Source organism: Myotis nattereri, assembly GCF_964212035.1.
Source record: "Myotis nattereri genome assembly, chromosome: 3".
Taxonomy (NCBI): Eukaryota; Metazoa; Chordata; class Mammalia; order Chiroptera; family Vespertilionidae; genus Myotis; species Myotis nattereri.
In genome coordinates this window covers 149,066,173-149,094,086 of record NC_138077.1, presented here as the reverse complement: position 1 = coordinate 149,094,086, position 27,914 = coordinate 149,066,173, and the positions used below count along the sequence as shown (strand labels likewise).

The 27,914-nt window shown below is 42.4% G+C and overlaps 1 protein-coding gene across 3 annotated transcripts; it reads right to left on the bottom strand.

Moving 5' to 3' along the window:
- Positions 1 to 1,260: 1,260 nt before the first annotated feature.
- Positions 1,261 to 22,839, bottom strand: LOC308516727 (guanylate-binding protein 1-like). Of its 3 annotated transcripts, XM_081087793.1 has the most exons (11): positions 22,784 to 22,839; positions 18,562 to 18,770; positions 16,835 to 16,962; positions 15,573 to 15,682; positions 15,128 to 15,324; positions 13,799 to 14,041; positions 12,007 to 12,287; positions 3,907 to 4,119; positions 3,423 to 3,525; positions 2,989 to 3,182; positions 1,261 to 1,913 (listed from the first exon to the last, which is right to left on the bottom strand). In XM_081087793.1, exons 2-11 carry the CDS (start codon positions 18,749 to 18,751, stop codon positions 1,797 to 1,799), a joined length of 1,776 nt encoding a protein of 591 aa, XP_080943919.1. In that variant the 5' UTR covers positions 18,752 to 18,770; positions 22,784 to 22,839; the 3' UTR covers positions 1,261 to 1,796. The 3 variants fall into 3 exon arrangements, with proteins under 3 accessions (XP_080943919.1, XP_080943921.1, XP_080943920.1); XM_081087795.1 differs by lacking the exon at positions 16,835 to 16,962 and having other exon boundaries at positions 22,784 to 22,829; XM_081087794.1 differs by lacking the exons at positions 16,835 to 16,962; positions 22,784 to 22,839 and having other exon boundaries at positions 18,562 to 19,059.
- Between the last annotated feature and the right edge of the window lie 5,075 nt (positions 22,840 to 27,914).

Below are 27,914 nucleotides of genomic sequence, written 5' to 3'. Positions count from 1 at the left end.
TGGGGTAGAGGGATTAGAGAAACTCCTTCCTAAATCAGAAATCCTCTCCACTCAATTTCTTGGGCATTAGTTTTCTGTATTATTTAATCTCTGTCTTCACCACTAGACTATGAGCTCTTTAAGAGAAGAACTACAACTCTATTCCCACTCCTTGGCAGAATGTGATAGGTATTCAACCAAAGTTTTTTGAATGAATGATCCCTGTAGCCTAAGCAATGGCTGCTTTTCATGAAGCCACACCTAACTCCCTGGGGACTCTGTTTTGAACATAGTTTTGGGGGAAAAAACTCTGAGTAAGTTTTCCTGTCTTGTGTTCTATGAAATCCTGTCTGTTAAAGAACTCATGGTGAGTGGGAAGGGTAGAGTGTGTCTGTGTGTGTGCATGTGTGTGTGCATGTGTGTGTGTGTGTGTGTGTGTGTAGTAGTCATATTATGTGGCACTGAGTTCTGAGCCATATTTTTTCCTCTTTCTTTTTGGATAAAAACCTAACACACCATGGATATACATATTTAATTTACCTTTACTGTTGACTAGAGGCCTGATGCAAGAAAATCCGTGCGCTTGGGGGGTCCCTCAGCCCAGCCCGCGTCCTCTTGCAGACTAGGAGCCCTCGGGGGATATCCAACTGATGGCTTAGGCCTGCTCCCCCATGGAATGGGCCTGAGCCATAGTCTGGCCTCCCTTACGGGCCGATCGGGGCATGGTGCTGGGAGTGGCCAGCCTCACCCCCCCCATTGCCCCCCGCCACCACCGCCCCCTGCCCATCTCCCCACAATCGCTGTCCCCTCCCTCTGCCCACTGGCACTTGCCTTGGCTGGCCTGGTGCTGCCTGCTCGCCAGCCCTGCCCCACACCAACTGGTCGTTCTGGTCGATTTGCATATTAGGCTTTTATTATATAGAATAGTATTACAGCTATCCCTCCGTTTTCCCATTGACCCCCTCCATACCACCTCTGCCCCCCACAATTGCCATATTTTTAGTGCTCAGGGAAACGTAACAAATACTAGGCATATGCTTTTGACAGGGATAGCTCTAATAATAAGGGTCTTGAACCTTCTTCTCTACAATGAGTAAAAGGAACATCACAAAAACAACAGGGGAGTTGGAATCTAAGGAAATTCATACATCATGATCGATCCCATAATCTCTTGGTCTTAGAATGTTTTTCAGCATAGAAGATTGTGTGCATGTTTAGTTATATTTCTACAGAAGTATTGCATCTTTTTTTTAAAAAAAAAAAAAAAACACAACAGCTATTGTAAGTGGTATTGTTTTTTAATTTTTGGTTTGCAATAGTCCATTGCTTTTATATGAAAATACAGTTGAAAGTGGATTTTTCTGAATTGACCTTGAATCTTATGACCTTGTTAAACTCACGTATTTGTCCCAAGAGTTTTTGTTGTTGCTGTTTTTTGTTTTTGTTGCAGATTCCCTGGGATTTTTCTATGTGGATAATCAAAGTGTGTGAGAATAAAGGCAATTTCCTTTCTTTCTTTCTTTCTTTCTTTCTTTCTTTCTTTCTTTCTTTCTTTCTTTTGCCATATTGTAGGAAACCTTTGATTATACTGTTTAACAGGAGCTGGGAGACTGCACATCCTTGCTTTATTACTGTGTTAGGGGCAAAGCTTTCCATTTTTTATCATTAAGTGTGTTAGGTGAAGGGTTTTTTGTAGATTTCTTTTATCAGCTTAAAGAAGCTCACTTTTTCTCAAGTTGTGACATTTTTCCAGATTCTAAAACTGCTTGAGTTATGCCTTGGGTAGAGTGACCAGGGAAGCTCTTTGAATTAGGTCTTTAGATTAATGTACAAGGCTTCTTGAGTCCTGCCATGGCCTCCTTGAGATTGTCAACTACTCTCTGAAGTTGTTTGGTCTCATTTTGTAATCCTTCCTTTTTTAACTTTTCCAGTTCCTAAAAAGGGACAAATAAGAGTAAATAAAGTACAGCAGTAAGCAAATTTCAACTTCTAGCTAGTATCCACATTCTTAGTATTTAATTTCTTCTTGAAATTTTCTCTACCATAAATATTCATTATACTTTCTCTTGGACATCCTAGTTGCATGATTGCTTTTCTTGAGCTTCCTTTAGCTGAGATAGATTTTGGCTTATACCTTCTTATATAGTGATAAAATAAGTCCCATTACTTCTGCACAACATATGTGGGCAATCTTAGTCATATGGTTGTTTTCAAATCTTATCGACTCTTTTACACACACACACACACACACACACACACACACACACAACTATACTCAGACTTTTATATACATAAACATGACAGAAATAAAAAAAATTTCAAAATCTAAGGAAGTGCCTGAATCTTAGATCAGGGAATTTGATTTAAGCTTCCACAGCTTGGGGGCAAGAGTAGCAGGATATAATTAAAGACATCAAGGCCCCTAACTGTCCACACAGGATTTCTGCACATAACTCAATACACAAACTAGGAGTAGGGCATAGCAATCAGGAGTGGAAGACACAGGTGTGAGAGGCAAGGAGTCTTTCTGCTCATAAAGGTTCTCTTAGAACCAAAGTCATACCAGGTGTCACAGAAAAACAGTGATTGTAGATTCCTCTAAGTTTGAAGGAGGTTCAGATATCTTACCGATCTGTGTGACCTTATAAAAGCTCATCTTTTCTGAACCTCTGTTTCTTCTCCTAAGGTATAGGTACACAGCAATTCTTGCTCCATATAATATTAAGCAAGAGATACAGATAAGACATATTTGCAATGCCTGGAAGATAATAGCTACCATCGATTGAAGAATGTACTGATGAAGGACTGGATGTGAGATAAAGGAATATAATTTTTTTTAAATAACCCAACATAGGCAGGCTCCAATCAGGCAAACAGACAGGGATTGAAAGGTACAAGGGGGCAAGCAAGGTCCTTCCAGGTTTCGTTTTCTAACAGACACACAAAGAGGTCAGGGAGAGTGGACAGTAATCAGAAAAAGAGAAACCTCAAGGTGATGCCATTTAATACCTGAAGTTTAAGAGCCAGAACCCTCTCATGCTCTGCCATTAATTGGGCCCTCTCCTGCTCCATCTTCTGAGTCAATTGTTTCACATGTTCCTGGTAACTCTTTTCTCTCTCCTCCATCATCTGCTGATTCTTCTTTTGCATTTCCTCCAGCATTTTTGCTGTAGCCTCTGCAGATTCAGCTTTCACACGTTGCACTGCCAGGAGGAAAGGAAGAAGACAAATTCATGTGGGTGACCACCTTGCTTTTTTTTCTTTGTGAACTTACCTGCCATTGTTGCTGCTGACTGCCTATGCCCCCGTGAGACTGACTTTGGAGAGTAATAGGCATCTTTGCTCATCTGGCTCTTGTTTAAGGACCCCCCGGTTCCCCAAGCCAAATTATTTAAACTTTTAAAAGCTGTTGAGGCTATCCAGTCTCTTGACTTACTCCTCACCTTCAATCTCCTTTTCCTTTTCTGTGAGAGTCTGGTCTGTCTGTAGAATTGCATCAATCACAGACTCCTTGGAGCTCAGGTATGTCTGAAGAACTTCTTCACTCTAGGACCCAGAGAACATGGCATTAGTATTAGGAAATCACAGGAAGCACTTATTCCTATTTGACCCCCATCTTTTCCTGTAGGAATTGTTTGCTTTCCCTGGTCCTTGTGCTGGTCAAGGGGTCCCTGTCACAGGGTGGGCACTTGCTGCAGGTCGACCAAGCCTGGCACCCTATGAAGCAGAAACCTTTGTAAGAGATTGATATAAATATAGATTCAGAGTCTCTGTTCTCCGATGAGGGCTCTACTTTTGGAGCTGTGGGGTGAGGAATGAAGCCATCGTGGAGAGAGCAGATCCAAGGAAAGGAGGTGGAGGGAGACCGGGAGGAAGGGAAGTGTGGGGTTGAGGGGAGCAACAGATAGACAGATAAATTCTGGTTACCTGTATTCCCTTCCTGGGTTCCTGAAGATACTTTATCTTCAACTCATTCACAGTCTGCATTAAGAGATGATATCCTCCGGGTTTATTATAAACCCCCTGCTTTATATGTTCTTCTAAAGAATGGAAGATACGCTTAAGTAAAGCTGAGCAGCGATCCGATGATGCTTTTACATTCTCTTTACAAAAGTCATCTCTCCTTTTTTGTAGCTGGTCCTTTAATGTGAAAATAGGAAGTAGAAAGAGTACAGAGAAAAATGTTAGCTTGAGCTCAGGATTTTTGGAAAGGCTTCTCAAAAACCAGTCTGTGACCCTGTAAAAACTTACAGGCACCTCAGCAAGACCACATCCTTCCTGCTGATCCTGTCTTTCTATTGGAGACCCTTTCTCCTTGGAGGTGAAGTTCATGGCAGAGATTGCTGGCTTTATGTTAGCATTGATGCTACCTTTCTGCTGGTCATAGTGGGCCATGGCCTTTTGCACTGCAGCCAAATTCTCTCTCTGGGCCGAGGCCAGGACTGCATTCTCCATGCAGGGCAGGTCCCCACTGCTGATGGCATTGACATAGGTCAGGACTAGGTTCTCTAGTCCAACAAATACACCTTTAGAAAGAAACTTCTGCTTTTCACATTGGACCAGCGATTGCATATGGAAGAAAGGTGGCTCAATGTAAGCTTGCTCAAGATCACTAAGACTAGAGAAAGAAGATGGCGGCGATATAGGCAGACGTGTACCGGGTCGTGTCCCGGAGCAAATGGAGTGAGCAGCTGAAACTAATAACACCCACCCCGAATTGTCGAAATTGCTCAGCTGGTGAGACGGTTTGCAGCCGGGAAGGGCAGAACTCCCCTGGAAATTTAAAAAAAAAACACCAGGGATTTGGGCAGGAAAGTTTGCCAGACCTCTGAGCCCAGAGGGTCGGAGGGAGACCGCGTGGCAGACAGCCACGTCCCTTGGGACAGGCACAGCCCCTGACGGGGGAAAGGAGATCTGTGGGATTCCTGGCGCCACCGGGGGATTTGAGAGCTGGGTTCTATGATCACGGAGGACTGAGCCTAAAGGGGGCAGCCTGAAGAGCTGACCAGACCATGCAGTGCCGGTAAGAGAGGAGCATACAGAGACTCAGCCTTCCCCATTTCCGCGGCCGGTGTTTGTTTGTTTTCACTGAATCCTGTTCATGGGACATTTCGGATACAGACACTCACCTATGCTGAAGAGAGGGAGAGGGTGCGGAGGAGTGGAATCTGGGGAGAGCCTGAGGAGAGAAGGGGGGCCAGGAGAGGTGGCAGCGACTTGAGTGCTGAGACACCCCTGAGCCCAGGAATGGGGTAGCCATTCTCTCCAGAGAGTGAGACTCCTCCCCCCAGCCCCCAGGCAAGGAGCACAGCCACACCCAGATTCCACCCTGAACAAGATCAAGGATTAAAATAATCTGATCAGTTCCTGGGAGTTAACAGGGTCTGGCCTATAGAGGGATTTTCAATCCCAGCAACAACACAGAGGAGGGAACTATTAAGGAACCAACAACACAGAGGTCTGGATAGTTGACCTCTCTAAATCAGTTTTAGCTGCGATTGAGAAGCCCTATAGCCTCAGAGGCCAACCCCAGAACACTGCCACCCAGAGGCTGAGCCACAAACTGACTCTTTGCTAAACACAAAATAAGGCAGTCTGGGAAACAAATACGGCCTGCTTTAAAATAAGGACTGTGGTTTACAACACAGAGGAACAGTGTATCGCAGGGAAACTCAACACTCTCCTGAATACCTGGCAGGACTAAAGGCGAACCAGACTGAAGAATAGAAGAATCGAAGGACCTTCACTACTGCAATTTTTTTTTTCTCTTTGCACCTTTTAACTAAGAAACCAATTTTTTTTTCCTTTTTTTCCTTTTTTTTCTTCTTCTTTTTTTTTCTTCTTTTTCCATCACCTGATTTTACCCTTTTAATACTACCTTCTTATTTTTAACCAGTATTATTACTGCTACCATTTTACCATCTTTTAAAGTGCCATTTTATTTTCTCTTTATTTTATTTTGGGATTAGTGTTCTCCATTCTATTTTCATCGTTATATTATTGGTTGTTTCTAGTTTGCATCCATCTCCAGGGAGCTGTTGCTGGAATTTGATGAGATTAGTGGCGGTTCTATAGGAGTATTCTCCTCATATAAAAAGTCTCTTCCCCTCTTCCAATTCATTCTCTCTTTTCGCTCTTTTTTTTTCTTTTCTTTTCTCACTTTTATATTCCCCCCTTCCTTTTCCCAATTTCATTTTTGCACTCCTTTTTTTGGTACCTACTTTTCTATTCTTTTTTCTAATTTTTCTTTTTCTCTTCCTTCTTCCTTATCCCCTAATTATCCTAATTTGGTTGGTCACCTTTATTTGGGGTTATTAATATCGTGAATATATTTGTGTATAATGCCTGGTACGTGGTGCCTTGTTGTGTTGTATTTTGTGCCCTTAAATCAACGCAGCAGATCTAAGCAACAGCAGCCTCCTGAGCACCACACCCTCTGCTGAGGAACAGCAGCTGTACGTGAAACCTCGCCCCACCAGCCAGAAGAGCCACCAAAGCTGTGAACAGCACCCACCAGAGGAGCTGCTGCCAACTGAACTGAAGAGCAGCTGCTACCACAACCGCCCGAAGAGCAAACACAGCCCAAGAAGTCACTGCCACCCAGGGAGCAGCCACTGAATGACTCAACGTCTAGATATGTCAGGGATATCAAACATGGGTAGACAAAGAAACCCCCAAAGGAAAGAAAAGGAGGGCTAGCCAGACAAGCAGCTAAATGATACAGAGGCATGCAACATGACAGAAAAAGAATTCAGAATAAGGGTCCTAGAGTGCATAAACCGGATGGAGGAAAAAATCGACAACCTCTGCAAGAAGCAAGAAGAAACAGATGAAAAAATCAACAACTTAAGTAAGACCCAGGAAGAAATGAAGAGTGATATAGCTGCAATAAAAAACACCATTGAAAGTATCAACAGTAGACTAGGAGAAGCGGAGGACCGAATTAGTGAATTAGAAGACAAGGAAGCAAAACACACCCAAAATGTACTGCAATTGGAGAAAAAAATGAAAAGACAGGAGGAGAGCCTAAGGGAGCTTTGGGACAACATGAAACAAAACAACATACGAATAATAGGGGTACCAGAACAACAGAAAGGTGAACAAGGATTAGAAAACCTATTTGAAGAAATAATATCAGAAAACTTCCCTGAGGTGGGGAAGAAAAAAGTCACACAAGCCCAGAGAGTCCCAAACAAGGTGAATCCAAAAAGACCCACACCAAGACACATAATTACCATGGCAAATGTTCAGGACAAAGAGAAAATCTTACAGGCTGCAAGAGAGAGACGGAAAGTCACATACAAGGGATCTCCCATTAGTTATCAAATGATTTCTCAACAGAAACACATCAGGCCAGAAAAGAATGGACGGAAATTTACAAAGTGATGCAAAGCAAAGGACTGAATCCAAGAATATTCTATCCAGCAAGGCTATCATTCAAACTTGAAGGGGAAATAAGAAGCTTCACAGACAAAAAAAGGCTAAGGGAGTTTATCACCACCAAGCCAGCAATGCAAGGAATGCTAAAGGGTCTGGTATAAAAAGAAGAAATAAAAAGCTCAGAAAGAAAACAGCCAGACAAAAAAAGAAATGGCTACAAACAAGTACCTTTCAATAATAACTTTAAACGTAAACAGACTAAATGCTCCAACCAAAAGACATCGAGTGGCTGAATGGATAAAAAAAAAACATGACCCATACATCTGCTGTCTACAAGAAACCCACCTCATTAGAAGGGACTCACACAGACTGAAAGTGAAAGGATGGAAAAATATCTTTCAGGCAAATGGAAAGGAAAAGAAAGCTGGGGTAGCAATACTTATATCGGACAAAATAGACCTCAATGTGAAGGCCATAACAAGAGATAAGGAAGGCCACTTCATAATACTAAAGGGATCAATACAACAAGAAGTTATAACCCTGGTAAACATATATGCACCCAATGCAGGAGCACCCAAATTCATAAAAAAACTCCTGGAAGATATCAAAGGAAAGATCGACAACAATGCAATCATAGTAGGGGACTTTAATACACCACTGACAACACTGTATAAGTCCTATAGACAAACAATCAGCAAAGATACAGCAATCCTAAATGACTCACTAGATCAGATGGACTTAATAGACATCTTCAGAACACTTCACCCCAAAGCCAGGGAATATACGTTCTTCTCAAGTGCTCATGGGACATCTTCAAAAATAGACAACATATTGGGTCACAAGCAAAGTATCCCCAAATTCAAGAAGATTGAAATCATAAAAAGCATCTTCACAGACCACGATGGCATAATATTAGAAATAAACTACAATAAAAACAACCCAAAATACTCAAACACCTAGAAGCTGAATAGCATGCTATTAAATATTGATTGGGTTACCAATGAGATCAAAGAAGAAATTAAAGACGTCCTGGAAACTAATGACAATTAAAACACAATAATCCAAAACCTATGGGACACAATGAAAGCAGTCCTGAGAGGGAAGTTTATAGCTCTACAGGCCTATATCAAAAAACAAGAAACAATGGTAGTAAATCATCTAACTCTACAACTCAAAGAATTAGAAAGAGAGCAACAAGAAAACACCAGAGTGAGCAGAAGGAAGGAGATAATAAAGATTAGAGCAGAAATAAATGACATAGAGACAAAAAAAAATACAGAAAATCAATGAAACCAAGAGCTGTTTCTTTGAAAGGATAAATAAGATTGCCAAACCTCTAGTTAGACTCACCAAGAAGCAAAGAGAGATGACCCAAATAAACAAAATCAGAAATGAAAGAGGAAAAATAACAACAGATAAGACAGAAATACAAAGGATTGTTAAAAAATACTATGGACAGCTCTACTCCAACAAACTAGACAACCTGGAGGAAATGGACAAATTCCTAGAAAAACACAACATTCCAAAACTCAATCAGGAAGAATCTAAAAATCTCAACAGGCCAATAACTATGGAAAAAATTGAAGCAGTCATCAAAAAGCTTCCATCAAACAAAAGCCCAGGACCAGATGGCTTCATAAGGGAGTTTTACCAAACATTCAAGGAAGAACTAAAACTTATCCTCCTCAGACTACTACAAAAAATTCAAGAGGAAGGAACACTTCCAAGCTCATTCTATGAAGCCAGCATCACCCTAATACCAAAACCAGGTAAAGACAACACAATCAAAGAGAATTACAGGCCAATATCCCTCATGAACATAGATGCCAAAATCCTCAACAAAATCTTAGCAAATCAGATCCAGAAGTACATCAGAAAGATCATACACCATGACCAAGTAGGATTAATCCCAGGGATGCAAGGATGGTACAATATCTGCAAATCAATAAACGTGATACATCACATAAAGAAAATGAAAGAAAAAAAACACATGGTCATATCAATTGATGCAGAAAAAGCATTTGACAAAATTCAACACCCATTTTTGATAAAAACTCTCAGTAAGGCGGGAGTAGAAGGATCATACCTCAACATAATAAAAGCCATTTATGACAGGCCCACAGCCAGCATCATACTCAATGGACAAAAACTAACACCATATCCCCTAAGAACAGGAACAAGACAGGGATGCCCCCTCTCACTACTCCTGTTCAACATAGTACTGGAAGTGTTAGCCATTGCAATTAGGCAAGAAGAAGAAAGAAAAGGCATCCAAATTGGAAAAGAGGAAGTAAAACTGTCCTTATTTGCAGACGACATGATATTATACATACAAAACCCTAGAGACTCCATCAAATAGCTACTAGACTTAATACATGAATTTGGCAATGTAGCAGGATACAAAATTAACCCCAAGAAATCTGAGGCATTTCTATACACCAATAGTGAACTTTCAGAAAGGGAGATTATAAAAACAATCCCGTTTACCATCGCACCAAAAAAATTAAGCTACCTAGGAATAAACTTAACTAAAGAGGTAAAAGACCTCTACTCAGAAAACTACAGGACGTTGAAAAAAGATATAGAGGAAGACATAAATAGATGGAAGAACATACCGTGTTCATGGATTGGTAGAATCAACATCATTAAAATGTCCATACTACCCAAAGCAATTTATAAATTCAACGCACTTCCCATTAAAATACCAACGGCATACTTCATAGATCTAGAACGAACTCTCCAAAAATTCATCTGGAATAAAAAAAGACCCCGAATAACTGCAGCAATCCTGAAAAAGAACAAAGTAGGTGGGATCTCAATACCAGATATCAAGATGTATTACAAAGCCACTGTTCTCAAAACTGCCTGGTACTGGCACAAGAATAGGCATATAGATCAATGGAATAGAATAGAGAGCCCAGAAATTGGCCCGAACCAATATGTTCATTTAATATTTGACAAAGGAGGCAAGAACATACAATGGAGTCAAGATAGTCTCTTCAATAAATGGTGTTGGGAAAATTGGACAGATATATGCAAGAAAATGAAACTAGACCACCAACTTACACCATACACAAATATAAACTCAAAATGGATAAAAGACTTAAATGTACGACAGGAAACCATAAAAATTCTAGAAGAATCCAAAGGCAACAAAATCTCAGACATATGCCGAAGCAATTTCTTCACTGATACAGCTCCTGGGACACTTGAAACTAAAGAGAAAATGAACAAATGGGACTACATCAAAATTAAAAGCTTCTGCACAGCAAAAGAAACCATCAACAAAACAACGAGAAAACCCACTGTGTGGGAAAAAATATTCGCCAATGTCATATCTGATAAGGGCCTAATATCCAAAATTTATAGGGAACTCAAACAACTTAACAAAAGGAAGATAAACAATCCAATCAAAAAATGGGCAAAGGACCTAAATAGACACCTTTCAAAAGAGGACATTCAGAAAGCCAAGAGACATATGAAAACATGCTCAAAGTCACTAATCATCTGAGAGATGCAAATCAAAACAACAATGAGGTACCATCTCACACCTGTCAGACTGGCTATCATCAACAAATCAACAAACAAGTGCTGCAGAGGATGTGGAGAAAAAGCAACACTTGTGCACTGCTGATGGGAATGCAGACTGGTGTAGCCACTATGGAAGACAGTATGGAGTTTCCTCAAAAAACTGAAAATGGAACTCCCATTTGACCCTGTGATCCCACTTCTAGGAATATATCCCAAGAAACCAGAAACACCAATCAGAAAGGATATATGCACCCCTATGTTCATAGCAGCACAATTCACCATAGCTAAGATCTGGAAACAGCCTAATTGCCCATCAGTAGATGAATGGATTAGAAAACTGTGGTACATCTACACGATGGAATACTATGCTGCTCTCAAAAGGAAGGAACTCTTACCATTTGCAACGGCATGGATGGAACTGGAGAGCATTATGCTAAGTGAAATAAGCCAGTCAATGAAGGAAAAATACCACATGATCTCACTCATTCATGGATAATAGAGACCATTATAAACTTTTGAACAATAATAGATACAGAGGCAGAGCTGCCTCAAACAGATTGTCAAACTGCAGCGGGAAGTCTGGGGAGGGTTGGGGGGCAGGAGGTAGGGGGGTAAGAGATCAACCAAAGGACTTGTATGCATGCATATAAGCATAACCAATGGACATAAGATACTGGGGGATAGGGGAGGCTAGGGGACTGTCTATTGCGGGGTTGGGGGGGGGTGGACACATATGTAATACCCTTTGTAATACTTTAAGCAATAAAAAAAAAAGATCACTAAGACTACATCTTTCTTTGTGTTTGGCTATAATATGAAATTTGTCTGATAACAGCAAGCATGTAACTTGATGAAAAGCTTCGATTGTTACCTGCATTCATTTAATTAAATTATGAGAAATAGTATTAGTTTATGCATGAAAGGAAAAAAATATTCAAACTTTAAGTCAATCATAACAAAATTGGTTCTTCTTACAATAATAATGACAAATAGTGGTTTTTGTCATTTTGAAATCTAGTAATAATTCCTTCTCTCATGATAAGTACCCATTTTATTTTCTAGTAGTAGTTTGCTTTCTGTGACCCTAATCCATATACACATATGAAAAAAAATTACCGATAATTCATTTTGAAATACATGGTCTACATCCTTGAAGGAATTCTTCATGAAGACTTCAATGGCCTCTTTCTCACTGGCCATGTGCAGGTCCAGGAGCTCTTGGAGGGTTTCTGTGGGCAGCTGAACCTTCTTGGCCATCTGCTGGTCATAGTGGGCCATGGCCTTTTTCACTGCAGCTGAGTTCTCTATCTGGGCCAAAGCCAGGACTGCGTTCTCCATGCAGGGCAGGTCCCCACTGCTGATGGCATTGACATAGGTCAGCACCAGAGTCTCCAGCCCTACAAATAGAGAACAAAAGATAATGTTTGTTGTAGGTGAGGTGAGGAAAAAGTCCATCCTCTATAAATCTGATGATATCTCTCAACACTCTTTTGGCTCACAGAATCTGTGTCCTTAACATCACCTGGAAGTTTGCTAGAAATGCAGACTCTCAACCTCTGCTCCAGATCAACTGAATTAAATTCTTCTCTGGCGAGATCCTTGAGTTATATGGATACATATCAAACAGTGAGAACCTCTGTTGTAGGCACCATAGACCTGTGTTTATTGAGTGCATGTGTTTACCCCTAAGCACCATTAGTATAGGAAAGGTCCCTCTCATTTATGTCTCTATCATCAGTTCTGATCCGTGGTAAGCATTTATAAAATCAATATTTGTGAAACAATTAAAAAGAAGACCTCTGCCCTGGCCAGGTGTCTCTGTTGGTTAGAGCATCGTTGCATGCACCAAAAAGTTGTGGGTTTGATTCCTGGTCAGGGCACACACGTAGGTTGTGGATTCAATACCCAGTTGGGGTGCATGCAGGAGGCAATTGAGTAATGTTTCTCTCTCACATCGATGTTTCTCTCTCCCTCTCAAATTCATGGAAAAACATCCTTGGGTGAGGATTAAAAATTAGAAATAAATTTTAAAAGGAGTCCTCCATTTAATTTATTCTAGCCGAACACTGTCCAAGAGAACTTTCTGTGATGATGGTCATGTGCTATATGTGCTATCCAATATTGGAACCACTAGCCATGTAATCAGAATTGTTAATTTTCTTTAATTCTAATTAATCTACATGTAATTTTAGTTAAATGTAGGTACTACATTTGTCTAGTAGCTATTATATGGGACTAGAAGCCTAGTGAATGAAATTTGTGCACAGGGGGTGGTTGGAGGGGTGTCCCTTAGCCCAGCCTGCACCCTCTCCAACCTTGTGGGATCGGGACTAAACTGGCAGTTGGATATCCTTCTTACAATCCAGGACTGCTGGCTCCTAACTGCTTGCCTGCCTACCTGCCAGCCTGATTGCCCCCTAACCTCTCCTGTGCTGGCCTGATTGATGCTTAACTGCTCCCTTGCTAGCCTGATTGCCCGTTCCTGCCCTCCTCTGCAGTCCTGGTAACACCCAACTACCCTCCCCTGCTGGCCATCATCTGGCAGCTATCTTGTGGCAGCCATCTTTAGCACATACCTTGTGGTAAATATCTTGTGGTGGCCATATTGTGATGACATGTTGGTGGCCATCTTGTGATGATGTCACACAAGAGCATGATGTACCTACTCTTTTATTAGTACAGGTCCAGCTTATTAGGGAAATTTTAACCAATGGAGCTTTTTAATTTGTCTTTTCTATCTTTTCTCATCCACAAAATCTGGTTAATAAAGTCTGTTAGAAATGTTGTGTCATCTGGAATATACCATAGTAATAGTAGATTTGCACTTTTTAGAGATGAAACTAGGTGGATGCTAGTCCACCTTTCTTTAGTCTTGACAGTGAGAGTAATGACCGGGAAGTGGACTCACCAGGTCCATTGACCTGGATGCCTCCTGAAAGAGTTTTGACTTTGGAATTGCTAAAGATGTAGGAACAGAAATCAGCAGCTTCTTCCACGAATTCGGGTTCCAGCTCATCATCATGAATTGTCTCCAGTTGGCATAGCTTCTTCCAATGAGTGGGCTGATGAAAGATAAAGCATTTCTTCTTTGGGAAGAACTGTCGGATACAACTTCGGAGCTGGTTAAAATTTTTATCTTTAGGAGTGGTACCTGGAGAAAGATAATAAAAAATGGCTTTGCTTAATATAGGGGCTTGGAAACTTTTTATGTAAATGGTCAATTGGTAAGTATATTGAGCTTTGCAGGTCAGGTGGTTTCTTTTCCAAGTATTCAATTCTGCTATTATAGCATGAAAGCAGCCATGGACAGTCTACATAGTATTCATCCAGTAAAACCTATTTGTAGGATAGCTGGCAGGCTGCATTGGCCATCATTTGCCTGTGGGCCATAGTTTGAAAACCCCTGGCTAGTGCATTGTTAAGCTTTAACCTATTTTCTTTAAATAAATGCCCATTGTACTCCATTTTCTTTGGCTAATTACAGCACCACAAGCCCTAACCAGGGAGATAAAAATCAATCAGATAACAGTGCAGGGAAAGGTGAAAGAAACAGAAACTTTTTCTTGGAAGAGGGGGGAAGATAATTCAAAATCAAATCTATGAACTTAGATATTAAACAAGCATTAATTCTTAGAACTAGGCAGCTGAGAAGAAGTAGAAAAGTATACATGTAAAAACACTAAATCTTTACTAATAAAAGAGTAATATGCTAATTAGACCGGGAGACCTTCCCAGAGACTGGCCAGGAAGGGCACTAGAGAGCCATGAGGCCAGCAGGGGAAGGCATTTGGGAGCAATGAGGTCAGCAGGGGAGGGTAGTTGGGGGCCATAAGGCCAGCAGAGAAGGGCAGTTGGAGGCGAGTAGGCTGGCAGATGGGCATAGGGGGTGCAAGTAGGCCAGTGTGGGGGTGCATTTGGGGGCAAACAGGCCGGCATGTAGAGTGGTTAGGTGCAATCAGTAGGCAGGCAGGTGAGCGGTTAGGAGCCAGCAGTCCCAGATTGTGAGAGGGATGTCCAACTGCCAGTTTAGGCCCGATCAAACAGAGCCTAAACTGGCAGTCGAACATCCCCTGAGGGGTCCTAGATTAGAGAGCATGCAGGCCGGACTGAGGGGCACCCCTCCACCCCTCCACACCCTGTGCATGAATTTTGTGCATCGGGCCACTAGTAGAAAAATAAAAGATGATCGTTTCTAATAGCTTGTGATTCCCAATAATCAGTTCTCAGTCCCCTTTACCTTGCTTGAGTTTAAGTGAATTCTCCAGGTACTCATCTGCTGAGATGGGTTGCCCATTTACTTCCAATTCTAGGGAAAAATCCCTCAGTGTCCACACAAAATCTGGAAAGAATCTCACAAAGTCAGCTGAATCCTCAACCCCATTTGCAGGAGGTGAAGATTTTGCCCTTATTTTATCTGTCAGCTCTGTCACATAGCTGAGTAGCAAACTAAGGAAAAATGGTGTAAAAGTACAGTGCCTCTCATCCCATATTAGGCCCACATATTCCAAACCTTTGTTTTGGCTTTGCTTCTAACCCAAGTGTTAATTCTTCCTGTCCTTGAATTATTTTTCATACTTTCTCTTTTTGCACTTGATTCGCCAGGATTCACCTTCAGGGAGCTGGTATTTAAATGCTAGTCACCCCTCTGATTTTGATGCTGTTCTGGACCACAGAAAGGATACTGCAGTTGGTCCATGGCCTGCTGGTCTATGGTCCCCATGCTATTGTACACAAAGGTGCTGCTCAGCAGTATTGCCAGGGCAAAGATCCAGGAGTCATTTTGGTTGTCACCCTGGAAATCAGAACACATTTGGGCCAGGATTATGTTTTGTTCTCATGGCACTTTCCAGATCAGCAGTAGTAAACGGATGCTCACTTAGTGGAGTGGCTTTTTTTTTTATATTAATGTCTTATAAGAGGAAAACAAATCCAAATGAAAATGCTTGTTAGTAAGACTTATACTTTGACTAGTCTTCTGATTAGTATTCTTGGTTATACTGATTCTCACTAGGTCCTCTTATGATGATTGATAGATAATTGCAAAACAAAGAGTCCAGATTGGTGGGCACTCTAAAGCCTTCAATGTAATTTAATTTTCTCTCTGTTTTCACAGAAAAATTGACTTATGTAACAGTAATAATACTTATAGCTATTTTATCAAGTCATTATTATTCACCTAACACTTTCTGTTCTTATTAAATAGTTAAAACAACACTATGAGGCAAATATTGACCTTTTGCATTGGTTATACAGTTCTGAAAGCTGAGGTTAAAAGAAGTGAAATAATTTTCTAAGGCCACTGTGTTAATAACAGGGTTTAAATTTAAACTTCAGGTTAAGAATTCTGAACATTAATCCTTTTAAAAAATATATTTTATTGATTTTTCACAGAGAGGAAGGGAGAGAGATAGAGAGAGTCAGAAACATCAATGAGAGAGAAACATCGATCAGCTGCCTCCTGCATATCCCCCACCGGGGATGTGCCCGCAACCCAGGTACATGCCCTTAACCGGAATCGAACCCGGGACCTCTCAGTCCACAGGCTGACGCTCTATCCACTGAGCCAAACCGGTTTCGGCTAATCCTTAATTAAAGTTCTTTGAAGGATAGGACTCATGACTGATTTTGTTGGTGGTACCTTTATGCATCAGTGTTAACTGGCTTAGTTATAGACTCTTGTTAATAATTAGAATACTACCTAATGGGCACTATGCTCTTCTAGGACTCTTCCTTATATTTTCATCATTCCTGATTGCAAAACTTGGTCTCTTAGCACATAATCAGAAATGAAAAAATCACATAAGGTTTACTGTCAGCTCTTAATTGAATAAAAATTAAAATATTAATAATAAAATTTTAAAAAAAGAAAAGAAAAAGTATTAAATAGTGTAGACAATACCCAGAAGTGAAGGGATTGTCTCTAAATTGAATATTTAATGCTTACCTTCTCTACATCTCCCAGCCCTTCAGTGTCAAGCAGAACTAAAGTGTAGTTTGGTTTCTTAGGGTGACGCACACACCACATCCAGATGCCTTTGGTGTGAGACTGAACCGTATAGCCCATAGAGAAGCCTTCAGGGGGAGAGGAGAGAGAGGGAGTGGAGTTTTCATAGCATATGTGTCTTAAAATGGAGATAAACATGAACATAATCAAAGTTATGAGAAACCACATCCAGTAGCTTGGCTCGCAAGGCTCAGAGGTTGAGCATCGACCTAAGAACCAGGAGATCATGGTTCGAGTACGGGGCAGGACACATGCCCTGGTTATGGGCTCCATCCCCAGTGTGGAATGTGCAGGAGGCAGCCAATCGATGATTCTCTCTTATCACTGATGTTTCCAACACTCTTTTCCTCTGCCTTCCTCTCTTAAATCAATAAAAATACATTTTAAAAAACCCCAACTACAATCAGTATTGATTTTACAGAGAAACAGGGAAATTCCAATATCCAATACATAAAAATATCCAACACCTTTTACTATAAAAACATTAACAAAGTAGTACTGGAAGTAAACTAACTCAACGTAATAAAAGCCATATATGAAAATCCTTCAGCCAGCATCACACTCAATGGTGCAAGATAGAAAGCTTTCCTTCTACAAAATTACCCAAATGAGTTCAAAGACCTACATGTAAGAGCTAAAACTATAAAATTCATAGAAGAAAACATAGGGGGAAAGTTTCATAATATTGACTTTGGAATGATTTCTTGGATATGACACCAAAAGCATGAACAATGAAAGAAAAATAGATAAGTTGGATTCAAAATTAAAACTTTTGTGGGTCAAAGGATACTATCAACAGAGTTTCATAGGAATCCTATGGAATGGGGGAAAATATTTCTCAGTTAAGGGATTGATATCCAGAATATATAAACAAGTCCTGCAATGAAACACCAGAATACAAAAAACCCAATTACTAGTAAAAATTGAGCCAAGGACTACAATAGACATTTCCTTAAAGAAAATATGCGAATAACCAATAAACACATAACAAGATAATTAACAGCATTAGCTATCCAGTAAATACAAATCAAAAGCACAGTGATATACTATTTCACACCCATTAGGATGATCACTATCAAAAAAACAAAATAACAGCCTGGCCAGTGTGACTGGTGGTTGAGTACTGACCTATGAACCAGGAAGTCACGGTTCAATTCCCAGCCTGTGTTTGCTGTGAGCTTGATCCCCAGTGTGGGGTGTGCAGGAGGCAGACAATCAATGATTCTCTCACATTATTAATGTTTCTTTCTCTTTCTCTCTCTCTCTCTCTCTCCCTGTCTGAAATCAATAAAGACAGACAAACAACAACAAAAACCACCATACACACAACAAAATTAAAGGTATTGGCAAGAATGTGGAGAAATTAGAATACTGGAAAATGGTAGAGTTGCTGTGGGACATGATGTGGCGATTCTTTAAAAAATTAAACATAGAATTCTAGGAAAAGAATAAAAATTATGCTTATAAAAGGGAAATTAAGGAAAGTGGGAAGAGACAGTAAGTTGACTCTTTGAGACCACAGTAAAATAAGAGCACAATGGTAGATTAAAAGCTCGCTTTCAAAAATCCTCCCCATGTCTACCTTGCTCTTCCTGTAGCACCGTACACACAGCTGGGAGTTTGGGTAGTCAGAAGGGATCTAGTAGAGCTTAGCTGGTGCCCCTCACCTTTTTTCTTCCCAGCCAGCTTGTTCATCAGGTAGGATTTGCCTGTGCGATAGCGACCCACAATGGACACCACCACAACAGGCTGTGTAATGGCAGACAGGATCTTCAAAGCTTCTGGATTAACCACTAGTTGGGTGTTAGTGTTCTCAATGAGGCACACCGGGCCTGGCATCTGGATGTGTGAGGCCATGTCCAGGGTGTCTCCTTATCTGTAAGCAAGGGGATGGGATGGATTAGAATTTCCATTCTAAGTAGATCAAGAACTTTCACCAGGTTATTTTGATCCAGAATGTAGAGTCATAAAATTCCCCAACATGGCCAAAAGTTCTGTGTCAACAGTGAGATGGATGAGGGGAAGATTTGTATTCTTTTAGCAAGTTACAGAAGTGCAATTGAAGTAGTCCATTAAAAAAAAAATTGGTATGACAAGGACATCAACATTTAACCACTTTCATGAACAAAATTTTTAATTTACCATAGAAAACTTCCTTTTAGATTGTCATTAAAATTTTCAGACGAGAACCTGACTGGTGTGACTCAGTGATTGAGCGTGGGCCTATGAACCGGGAGGTCAGGGCTCAATTCCAGGTCAGGGTACATGCCTGGATTGCAGGCTTGTCCCCAGTAGGGGATGCATAGGAGGCAGCCAATCAATGTTTCTCTCTCATTATTGATGTTACTGTCTCTCCGTCTCCCTCCTCTCTCTAAAAATCAATGAAAATATATAAAAAGATTTATTTGCTGGACATTAGTATAAAATAGAATAGGGTTTAGAGAGTAGTTTACATCCAGCCACGTGTAAGAAATTTAATATTTATTTGGTAATTAATTCTATTATGAATACCGACTTTGGGGAATAAATGTTTCATCATTAGATGTATGCTCTTTGGATGATTTTCATAGTTGTTTTTTTTGTTTGTTAATCCTCACTGGAGGATATTTTCCATTGATTTTTTGGGAGAGTGGTCGTGGGGGGGGTGGGAGGTGAGACAGAGAGAGAAACATCTATGTGAAACAGACACTTGGATTGGTTGCTCCTGCACTTGCCCCCACCGCAATCATTCAATCCACCCTTCAATCCAAGGGTCGACACTCTAACTGCTGTGCAAAAACAGACAGGGCATTTTTCACAGATTTGAAATGTGTTTTTTCTACTAATTGTGCTTATTTTGCAGAAGTGAGGGTTCACAGAACTGTTTATACTGTTATTCTGGAAGCGGAACCAATATAACTGACATTTGCAAATTTTATAAAAATGTATGACTATAGGAAAAACAGGACTAGAGACCTGCCCACAGCCTTGATATGGGCTTGTGCAAGCAAGGGGCCCTATACTTCAACTTCATTAGCTTCACAAAAAATTAGCCTCCAACTAAAAGGGGGTAAGAGTGCACAACTACAAATACTGAATATTGCCAAAAACCATGTTTGTGTATACATGTGTGTGTTGTAAGGAACAAAAGACTATGAAATATGGATTAAAAGATCAGGAGGCAGATCAGGGGAGCCTAGGTTGTTCGGTGAAAATATATTTCCCATCATACACTTGTAGGCATTCTGTTTTGTTCTGTTTTTCATTAGGTTGAGTAGAAGGAGAAGCAGGAAGAAGACAGGAGGGGAGGAAACTAGGGAGAGAGAGGGAGAGGAAGAGCTGTAAGGAGAGAGAGGGAGGGTTGTCTGAGAAGCAGGTGATGAGTAAAGTTCATGCCAAGCCAAGGAATTCAGAAGCAGTTTCCAGAAAGCAAGAACAAACTTGCTTGAGAGCATAGACAGGTCAGGTATACAAAATGTCGGCTTCAGCAATGCAGGTTTCTTAAAGAGAAAGCTTTTTAGTACAGTAGTGGGGCCAAATTCTACTTGTAAGGGGTAAGAAAGAAGTTGGCCCTAAGAAATTGGATCTGGTTGATTGGAACTATTTTTTATTTTATTTTATTTTTAAAAAATTGTCATTTTAAAATTATAGTTGATAATTGATATTATATGAATTTCAGTGTACTACATAGTTGTTAGACATTTGTATACCTTAAAAGGATCTCTTCTATGGGTCTACATGTCAGCATACATAATTATAACAATATCTGAAGCCCGGTGCACCAATTTGTGCATGGGTGGGGTCCCTCAGCCTTGCAGGCAATAGGGACCAATCGGAGAGTATCGCCCAGTCCCAATTGGGGCCAATTGTGGCCAGCTCGTCCAGGTAGGGGCCTAGGAGGTTGGCTGGATTGGGGTGGAGGAGCTGCAGGAGGTTGGCTGGTTAGGGGATGGGTCATGGGAGGTTGGCTGGTTGTGGGGGGCAGGGCTGTAAGGGGTTGGCCACCCAGCCAGGGGAGGGTGAACAGGAGGTTGGTAAGCTGCAGGAGGTTGGCTGGGGAAGCACACTGACCACCAGGGGGCAGCTCCTGAATTTTGCCTCTGCCCCCTGGTGGTCATAGCATGTCATAGCAACCAGTTGTTTTACTTGTTCTGCTGTAATGGTTGCTTAGGCTTTTATTATGTGGACTACTGGCCAGGTGCATGAAGTTAGTGCACATAAAAAAGGGGTTTAATTAGAGGAAATATTTTAATATTGCTATTTTCCCTTTCTCTATAATAGAATTGTCAGAGATGAAAGAAAATTAGTAAAATGTATATGAAAATCTTCCCTCTATCAGAGTCTGGGGCACACCACCAGACCCAGAGCCAAGTCTCCACCAATCAGCAGCACCTTAAAATGGTGTAAGAAAAAGGCCCAGCCAGCCCCACATCCATTGGGCAAGATCCAGACACGGCTGGCCCCACCCTTGTCAAAGCTGGGCGGGGGATGCAGCCTCAGGTCCCCTGGGGGCAGGAAATACATCCTCAAGTCCCCCATCAAGCCCTGCTGGGCAGGTGGAGCAGCCTCAGGTCCTCCAGCACACCCTCAGTTCCCCCGGCGTGGTGCTGGGGTGGGGAGGGTAGCATGAGATCCCTTGGCCTGTTGCCAGGGAGGAAGGCACAGCCTGAGGTCGCCCGTGAAGCCCCTTGGGGTGGGGGGGCATGGCCTGAGGTCCCTGGCCTAGCACCAGGGTGGGGACACGACCTTAGGTCCCCAGGCTTGGTGCCGGGGCGGAGGGCACACCTTGAGGTCCCCTGTCAAGCCCCATGGGGTGGGAGCCACGGCCTGATGTCCCCTGTCAAGCTCTGCCAGGCGGGGGGCACAGCCTCAGGTCCTCCTGTCAAAGCCCTGCCGGGCGGGGGGCACAGCCTCAGGTTCCCCTGTCAAGCCCTGCCGTGGGAGGGGGCACAACCTCAGGTCCCCCATCAAAGCCCTGCTGGGTGGGGGCACAGCCTCAGGTCCCCCTGTCAAGTCCTGCCGGGCGGGGGGCGCAGCCTCAGATCCGTTACGGGAATGCAGCCTCCACTGTGGGTACAGTCATCTTGTGTTACAGAAACCCTGCCTTCGCTGTGGGCACCCCCTATCTTTGTGATGGCATGATGATCAATTTGCATATTCCCTCTTTATTATATACGATTATTGACTATATTCCCTAGGTGTTACTTTACATCCCTGTGACTGTTATAACTGCCAATTTGTATTTCTTAATCCCTTCCCCATTTTCACCAGCCCCCCATCCTTCCTCACATCCGGCAACCAGAAAATGAGTTACTTTTAAGTGAGTAATCCATTTTGAAACCAAGCTCATCTATATGACTAAAATGTATGGTGTTTTTGTGAATCTTCATTTTTCACTCTGAGTTTCAGGTATTTTTTTCTTCTTTTTTAACATTGTCAGGTGGCTGTTTATGCTGCATCTCATTTTCTATGCTTCTTTCTCATGAAAATAGCATATCTGTAGCCCTTTCAGTATGTCAGCTGCAGTCAGATCAGAATTGTCCAAGTTCCATCAAGACAATGGTAATTTAACTGTGTCTACAGCCAACACAGTGTTGGCAAAGAAAAAGACAATTGAAATGCATTTCGAACTCTGAGCTTAGCCCCCTGTCTGCTGCTGCCTAATTACTCCAAGCACAGTAGTGACAGTTAGGAATGTGCTGCCACCTGATATCACCGGGATGCACCTCACTGCCTGTCCCACGTGGTCTCTGCTGCAACCTATCCTCATGCTCATTGTTCTTTGGAAAATGAACTGATCCTTATAAACCCCTCGCACCTGCCCCAACCTTACCCTGGACTCCATTCCTCAGAGTACAGTCCTTTAGAGGTAGAGAGAAAGCTGCTTTGATGAGAAAATAAAGTTCTTACCTGTTTTTTCCCCTCAGTGTAGGTTGGAGTGGATTGTTACTTCTCTGCCTTTCACTGGATGGTTGGGCTTTTATTTAAACTCAGATGTGACGTGGCTGTCCTGACCTCCTAAAGTACTTTGTTAGAAATGAATGATTTATAGGAATGTGTAACTGAAAGCATTGAGTAAAAAGCAGTGACTCAACAACCATGATAGGAACCTCTGCAAGCTATGCAAACGGGAGGGTACATGGATTTTACAGGATTTCATAACTAGTTCATGACAGGCCAGCAGAGGACATTTGGCTCAGGCGGACTAACTAGAAAGTCCCAAAGGAGAAAGTGGCCCCAGCCTCATTTCATGGAACTACATGCAGTCACCCTATCTGGCTCAACAGGAGGGAGTCCCACCGAGGGCGAGACAGCAGGACAAAAAATAACAAAGGCAGCTTACAGCCCACAGCCTCAAAGACCAGCACTAATAGGGTTGAAGGACGATGGCCTCCATGTAATCAGACTAGAACACTTATGTCCCCCAGCCTCCGCCCTTGCAGTTTTGCACATAAAATTCAACCCTGAGGATAGCGGAGACTGAGTGCTAACCTTCCCTGGCTCAATCCTCCCATTCCTTCTGATAAACTTGCCTCCTGCTTGCTTGCTATGTCGGCCTAATTCCTTGAGTGACTCTAATCTTACAGTTCAGTTTGACAAACGCTCCATTGCTGGTTCCTGGTGCGTGGAGTTGACAACATCTGGCTCCCTCTTCCCTCTTTCAAGCAGGGTTAGGTATGTCTCTGGGAGAGGCAGGCCACCATATTTCTCATCCCCTCCAACATTGAGTTGCAAACACTGGAGCCTGGGGCTCCCAACCTGCACCCAGACCCACTCACAGAGTGAAGGCTCTAGCTGATGCACAGTGGGCTGAGATTGCCTGGCCTGCTCACCCTCCCTCTGGCTCACTTGTAGGAAGGAGTTTCTCAGCTGGGAGAGGCACATGGGGAAGACCAGAGGCTACCACCCTTGCCCAGAAGAGGAGCAATGACTCAGAGATATTTGTCCAGGGAGAGAGGCAGTGCATCTCTGAAGTTCTCCCACAAAGAACTGATTTTATTTGAAACAGTGTAGGGACTTGGAGAAACTATATTGCTAGCAAATTGTCTTTAGAAAACACACAACAGGAGATTTTCAGGAAGGAAGCAGGTGACCCCAGATGGTAATACAAATCCATATAGAAAAACAAAGAGAACCAGTAAGGAAACTGTGTAATTATAATGGACAGTATAAATGCAGATTCCCTCTTCTTTCTTCTCTTAACTGATTTAAGAAACAATTGTATACAACAATCTATCTATCTATCTATCTATCTATCTATCTATCTATCATCTATCTAGCAGTAATATGCAAATGAGGTTGAGACTCCATAATGGTCACAACCAGTTCAGGAGGAGGGCGCTGGGCTCTGAGAGAACAACATGCAGGCAAAGCCCAGAGCCTTAGAGATCAACACAGAGGGACGCCTGCTCAGAGCCTCAGATGTGGCCGGGGGCAGGCCCCCAGCAGACACACACACACACACACAGTCTCACACACACACACACACACACACACACACACACACACACACACACGGTGCCTGCTCCGAGCCTATGCAGCTGAGGTCACCTGTCAGGGCTGCAAGGGAAGAGGGAAGGCTAGCCTGCCACCTGTACCAGTGCCCATGAGGTGCTTGGGCCCCTTGGTCTGAGGGGTTTTCTCCGGGTCAGTCTCCTGGTTGCTTTTCTGGTCCCCGTCAAGACAAGGAGCCAGGGGTGGGGTGAAATGAGGCCAGGCCAATCCGGATTTTCCAATTGTTCCTGGTTTCCAATTGTTCCCAGCTGTGTGTTTGCTCCAGGGGCTGGTGGGAGGAAGTTCTCCGCACAAACAGCAGGAATGTAGAGGTGCTCTGTGGCAAAGGGGAAGGCACAGCAGCCCTGGGACAGCCTGAGGGTCTGCAGCACAGAGCACCTGGCAGGGCAGCCACCTCAGGGGCTGTCCCAGGCATCTCTCACCCCTCCAAGGGCATCGACTCTGGAGGTCACAGACGGGGAAGCAGACCCAGACAGAGTTTAGACCGGCCCAGGTCACATAAAGGCGTCCAATTCAGCACCTTCTCCACTCTTCTTCAAGTTCACAACCATTGACTGAACACTTTCTATCAAGTTCCTAGGAGGTGGTAATCCCTCACCAACTGTGGTTTTAAGAGGGTTCCCTTTTAGATGTGTACACAGCTTTACACAGCTTTCTCAAAGAGGCACTTACATGCCATACAACTCACCCACTGCTGGTACACTGTTTGATGTGTGAATTTCCACAGCAGCTCAGCCACTGACACAGACCTTGTAACAAACTTCCATCACGCTGTTTGCCCATCTGCAGTCAAACTCACTCCAGCCCCAGGAAACCACAGGTCCGCTTTCTGTCTCTGGAATTTTGTTTTTTCTAGAAATCTCCACCTTCTTTTAAAAAGAAAAAGAAAAAAAAGGTAAAACAAACAAACAAAACAGAAAGAACTCTGCTGTGCTCAGGCCTGGAAAGGGGAAGATGACTGAGAGCAAAAAAGATGACTCTGTGAAGGGCCTAGAGTGCAGGGCCTGGCCCCTCCTGCTTCAACTTCCAGATGAACAAACTCAGGGTCAGAGAGGCCTGGGGTATGGTTCAGTCTTTTCAACCCATGCCTGCATCCCAGACGCTAATGACAGTGGCAGCAGCAGTAGTACTACTCAGGGCCCAGCCTGGCCACACTGCTGCCCTGCCCAGTGGACACACACACACACACACACACACACACACACACACGGGGCACCTGCTCTGAGCCTCCGACGCTCCCAGTGGACACACACACACACAGACATACACACACAGACATGGAGCGCCTGCTCTGAGCCTCCACGGCATCAGTAGCACATCCCCTGAAGGCTCCAAGTCTGTGAGAGGGGGCAGGCTGGGCTGAGGGACCCCCACGCCCCTGTGAACTAATTTCATGTACCAGGCCTCTAGTATGAATATAATTGTATTGTAGGGTCTATTTCATACTTAAAAGTAATCTATTTAGCAAAGCAGTAAAAAAGAAGGTAAGTGGTTGCACAGCCTATTGAATTAAAGATATGACCGGTGATATTAATGTGAACTCATAGGAATACAGAGAATCAGAGATTATAAGAAAGAAAGTTATTATAACACGCACTATACATTTATTCTTTCTGTTTCAGCCTTTTTAAAAGACAGAAAATCAGATGAGTTAATAATTATCAAAATGTATTGTTGAGGTTGTTACATATATAGATGTAATTTGTACTATAGATGTAAAAATAATAGCACTAAATGAATGAAAGTGGGAATAGAGTTATAGGAATAACTGTTCTATATTTCACTGGAATTAATTTAGCATAAATTTGAGGTATATTCTTTTTACTTTTATTGAATTTATTGGAGTGATATTGATTAGTAAAGTAATATGGGTTACAAGTATAAAATTCTATAATACATCATCAGTATATTGTATGTTTACCACCCAGTGTCAAATCTCCTTCCATCACCGTTTATCCCCCCTTTTTTCTCTTCTACCTTTCCACCACCTTTTGCCTCTAGGAATCATCATACTATTGTCTATATATGTGAGGGTTTTTTTTTCTTAAACTCTTCACATTTTTCACCCAATCTCTCAATCCCCCTTCCCCTCTGAGGTTTGGGAGAGTATTGTGCTAAGTAAGTAAGCCAGTCAGAGGAAGACAAATACCATATGATTTTACTTATATGTGGAATCTAATGAACAAAATAAACTAACCAATAAAATAGAAATACTCAGAGATGCAGAGAACAGACTGAAGTACATTTTGAGAAATATATATATTTATATGCGCCCTGGAGAACTATTAACAAAACAGCATATCTTAATCAATATCCTTTCACCTTAGGACACTGTAAAATAAAAGCAAACTAAACCCAAAGCAAGCAGAAGCAAAAAATAAAGATTTATGGAAATGACTAGAGGCCCAGTGCACAAAATTTGTGCACTGAGGGAGAGAGGTGTTCTTCAGCCCAGCCTGCACACTCTCCAATCTAGGACCCCTTGTCTGACTGCCCATTTAGGCCTGATCCCTATGGGCCCGATCCCTGTGGCCTAAATGGGAAGTCGGACATCAATCTCACAACCCTGGACTGCTGGCTCCCAACTGCTCACCTGCCTGCCTGCCTGATTGCTCCTAACTGCTTCTGCCTGCCAACCTGATGACCCCCTAACCACTCCCTGCCAGCCTGATCGACGTCTAATGGCTCCCCTGCTGTTCTGAACGCCGCCAAATACCCACCTCTTCCTGCACTGTCACCCACAACTGCCCTCCCTGCTGACCCGGTTGTTCCAAACTGCCCTCCCCTGTAGGGCTGGTCCCTCTCAACTACCCTCCACTGCAGGCCTGGTCACCCCCAAATGTCTTCCCGACTCTGCAGGCCTGGTCCCTCCCAACTGCCCTCCCCTGCAGGTCTGATCGCCCACAACTGTCCTCCCCAGCAGGTCATTTTGTGGCCACATGGGGGTGGCCATCTTTGACAACATGGGGTTGGCCATCTTGTGTGTTGGAGTGATGGTCAATTTGCATAATACCGCTTTATTATATAGGATAGTAATGAAATAGATAATGGGAAAATATAGAAAAAAATCAGTGACAGCAAAAGCTGGTTCTTTGAAAAGATCATCAGTTTTGACAAACTTATAGCTAAATTGGCCAAGAAGAAAAGAAAGGAGACTCAAATTACTAAAATCAGGAATGAAAAAGAGGACATTACTATTGACAGCAAAAGAAAGATTATAGGGCAATACTATGAACAACTGTATGGCAGCAAATTAGATTAAAAATGGACAAATTCCTAGAAAGAAGCAAACTACTGAAACTCTCTCAAGAAGAAATCACTCATCTGAATAGACTTGTAACAAGTAAAGAGGTTGAAAACTACCACCAAGAGAAGCTCAGGCCCAAATGGCTTCACTGGTGATTTCTACCAAGCTTTCAAAGAAGAATTGATATCCATTCCTCACAAACTTGGCCAAAAGTACAAAATTCCCTTAATGTTATTTTACCACATACCTTCTTTCTCTCTCTGAACTACTTGAGGGTTA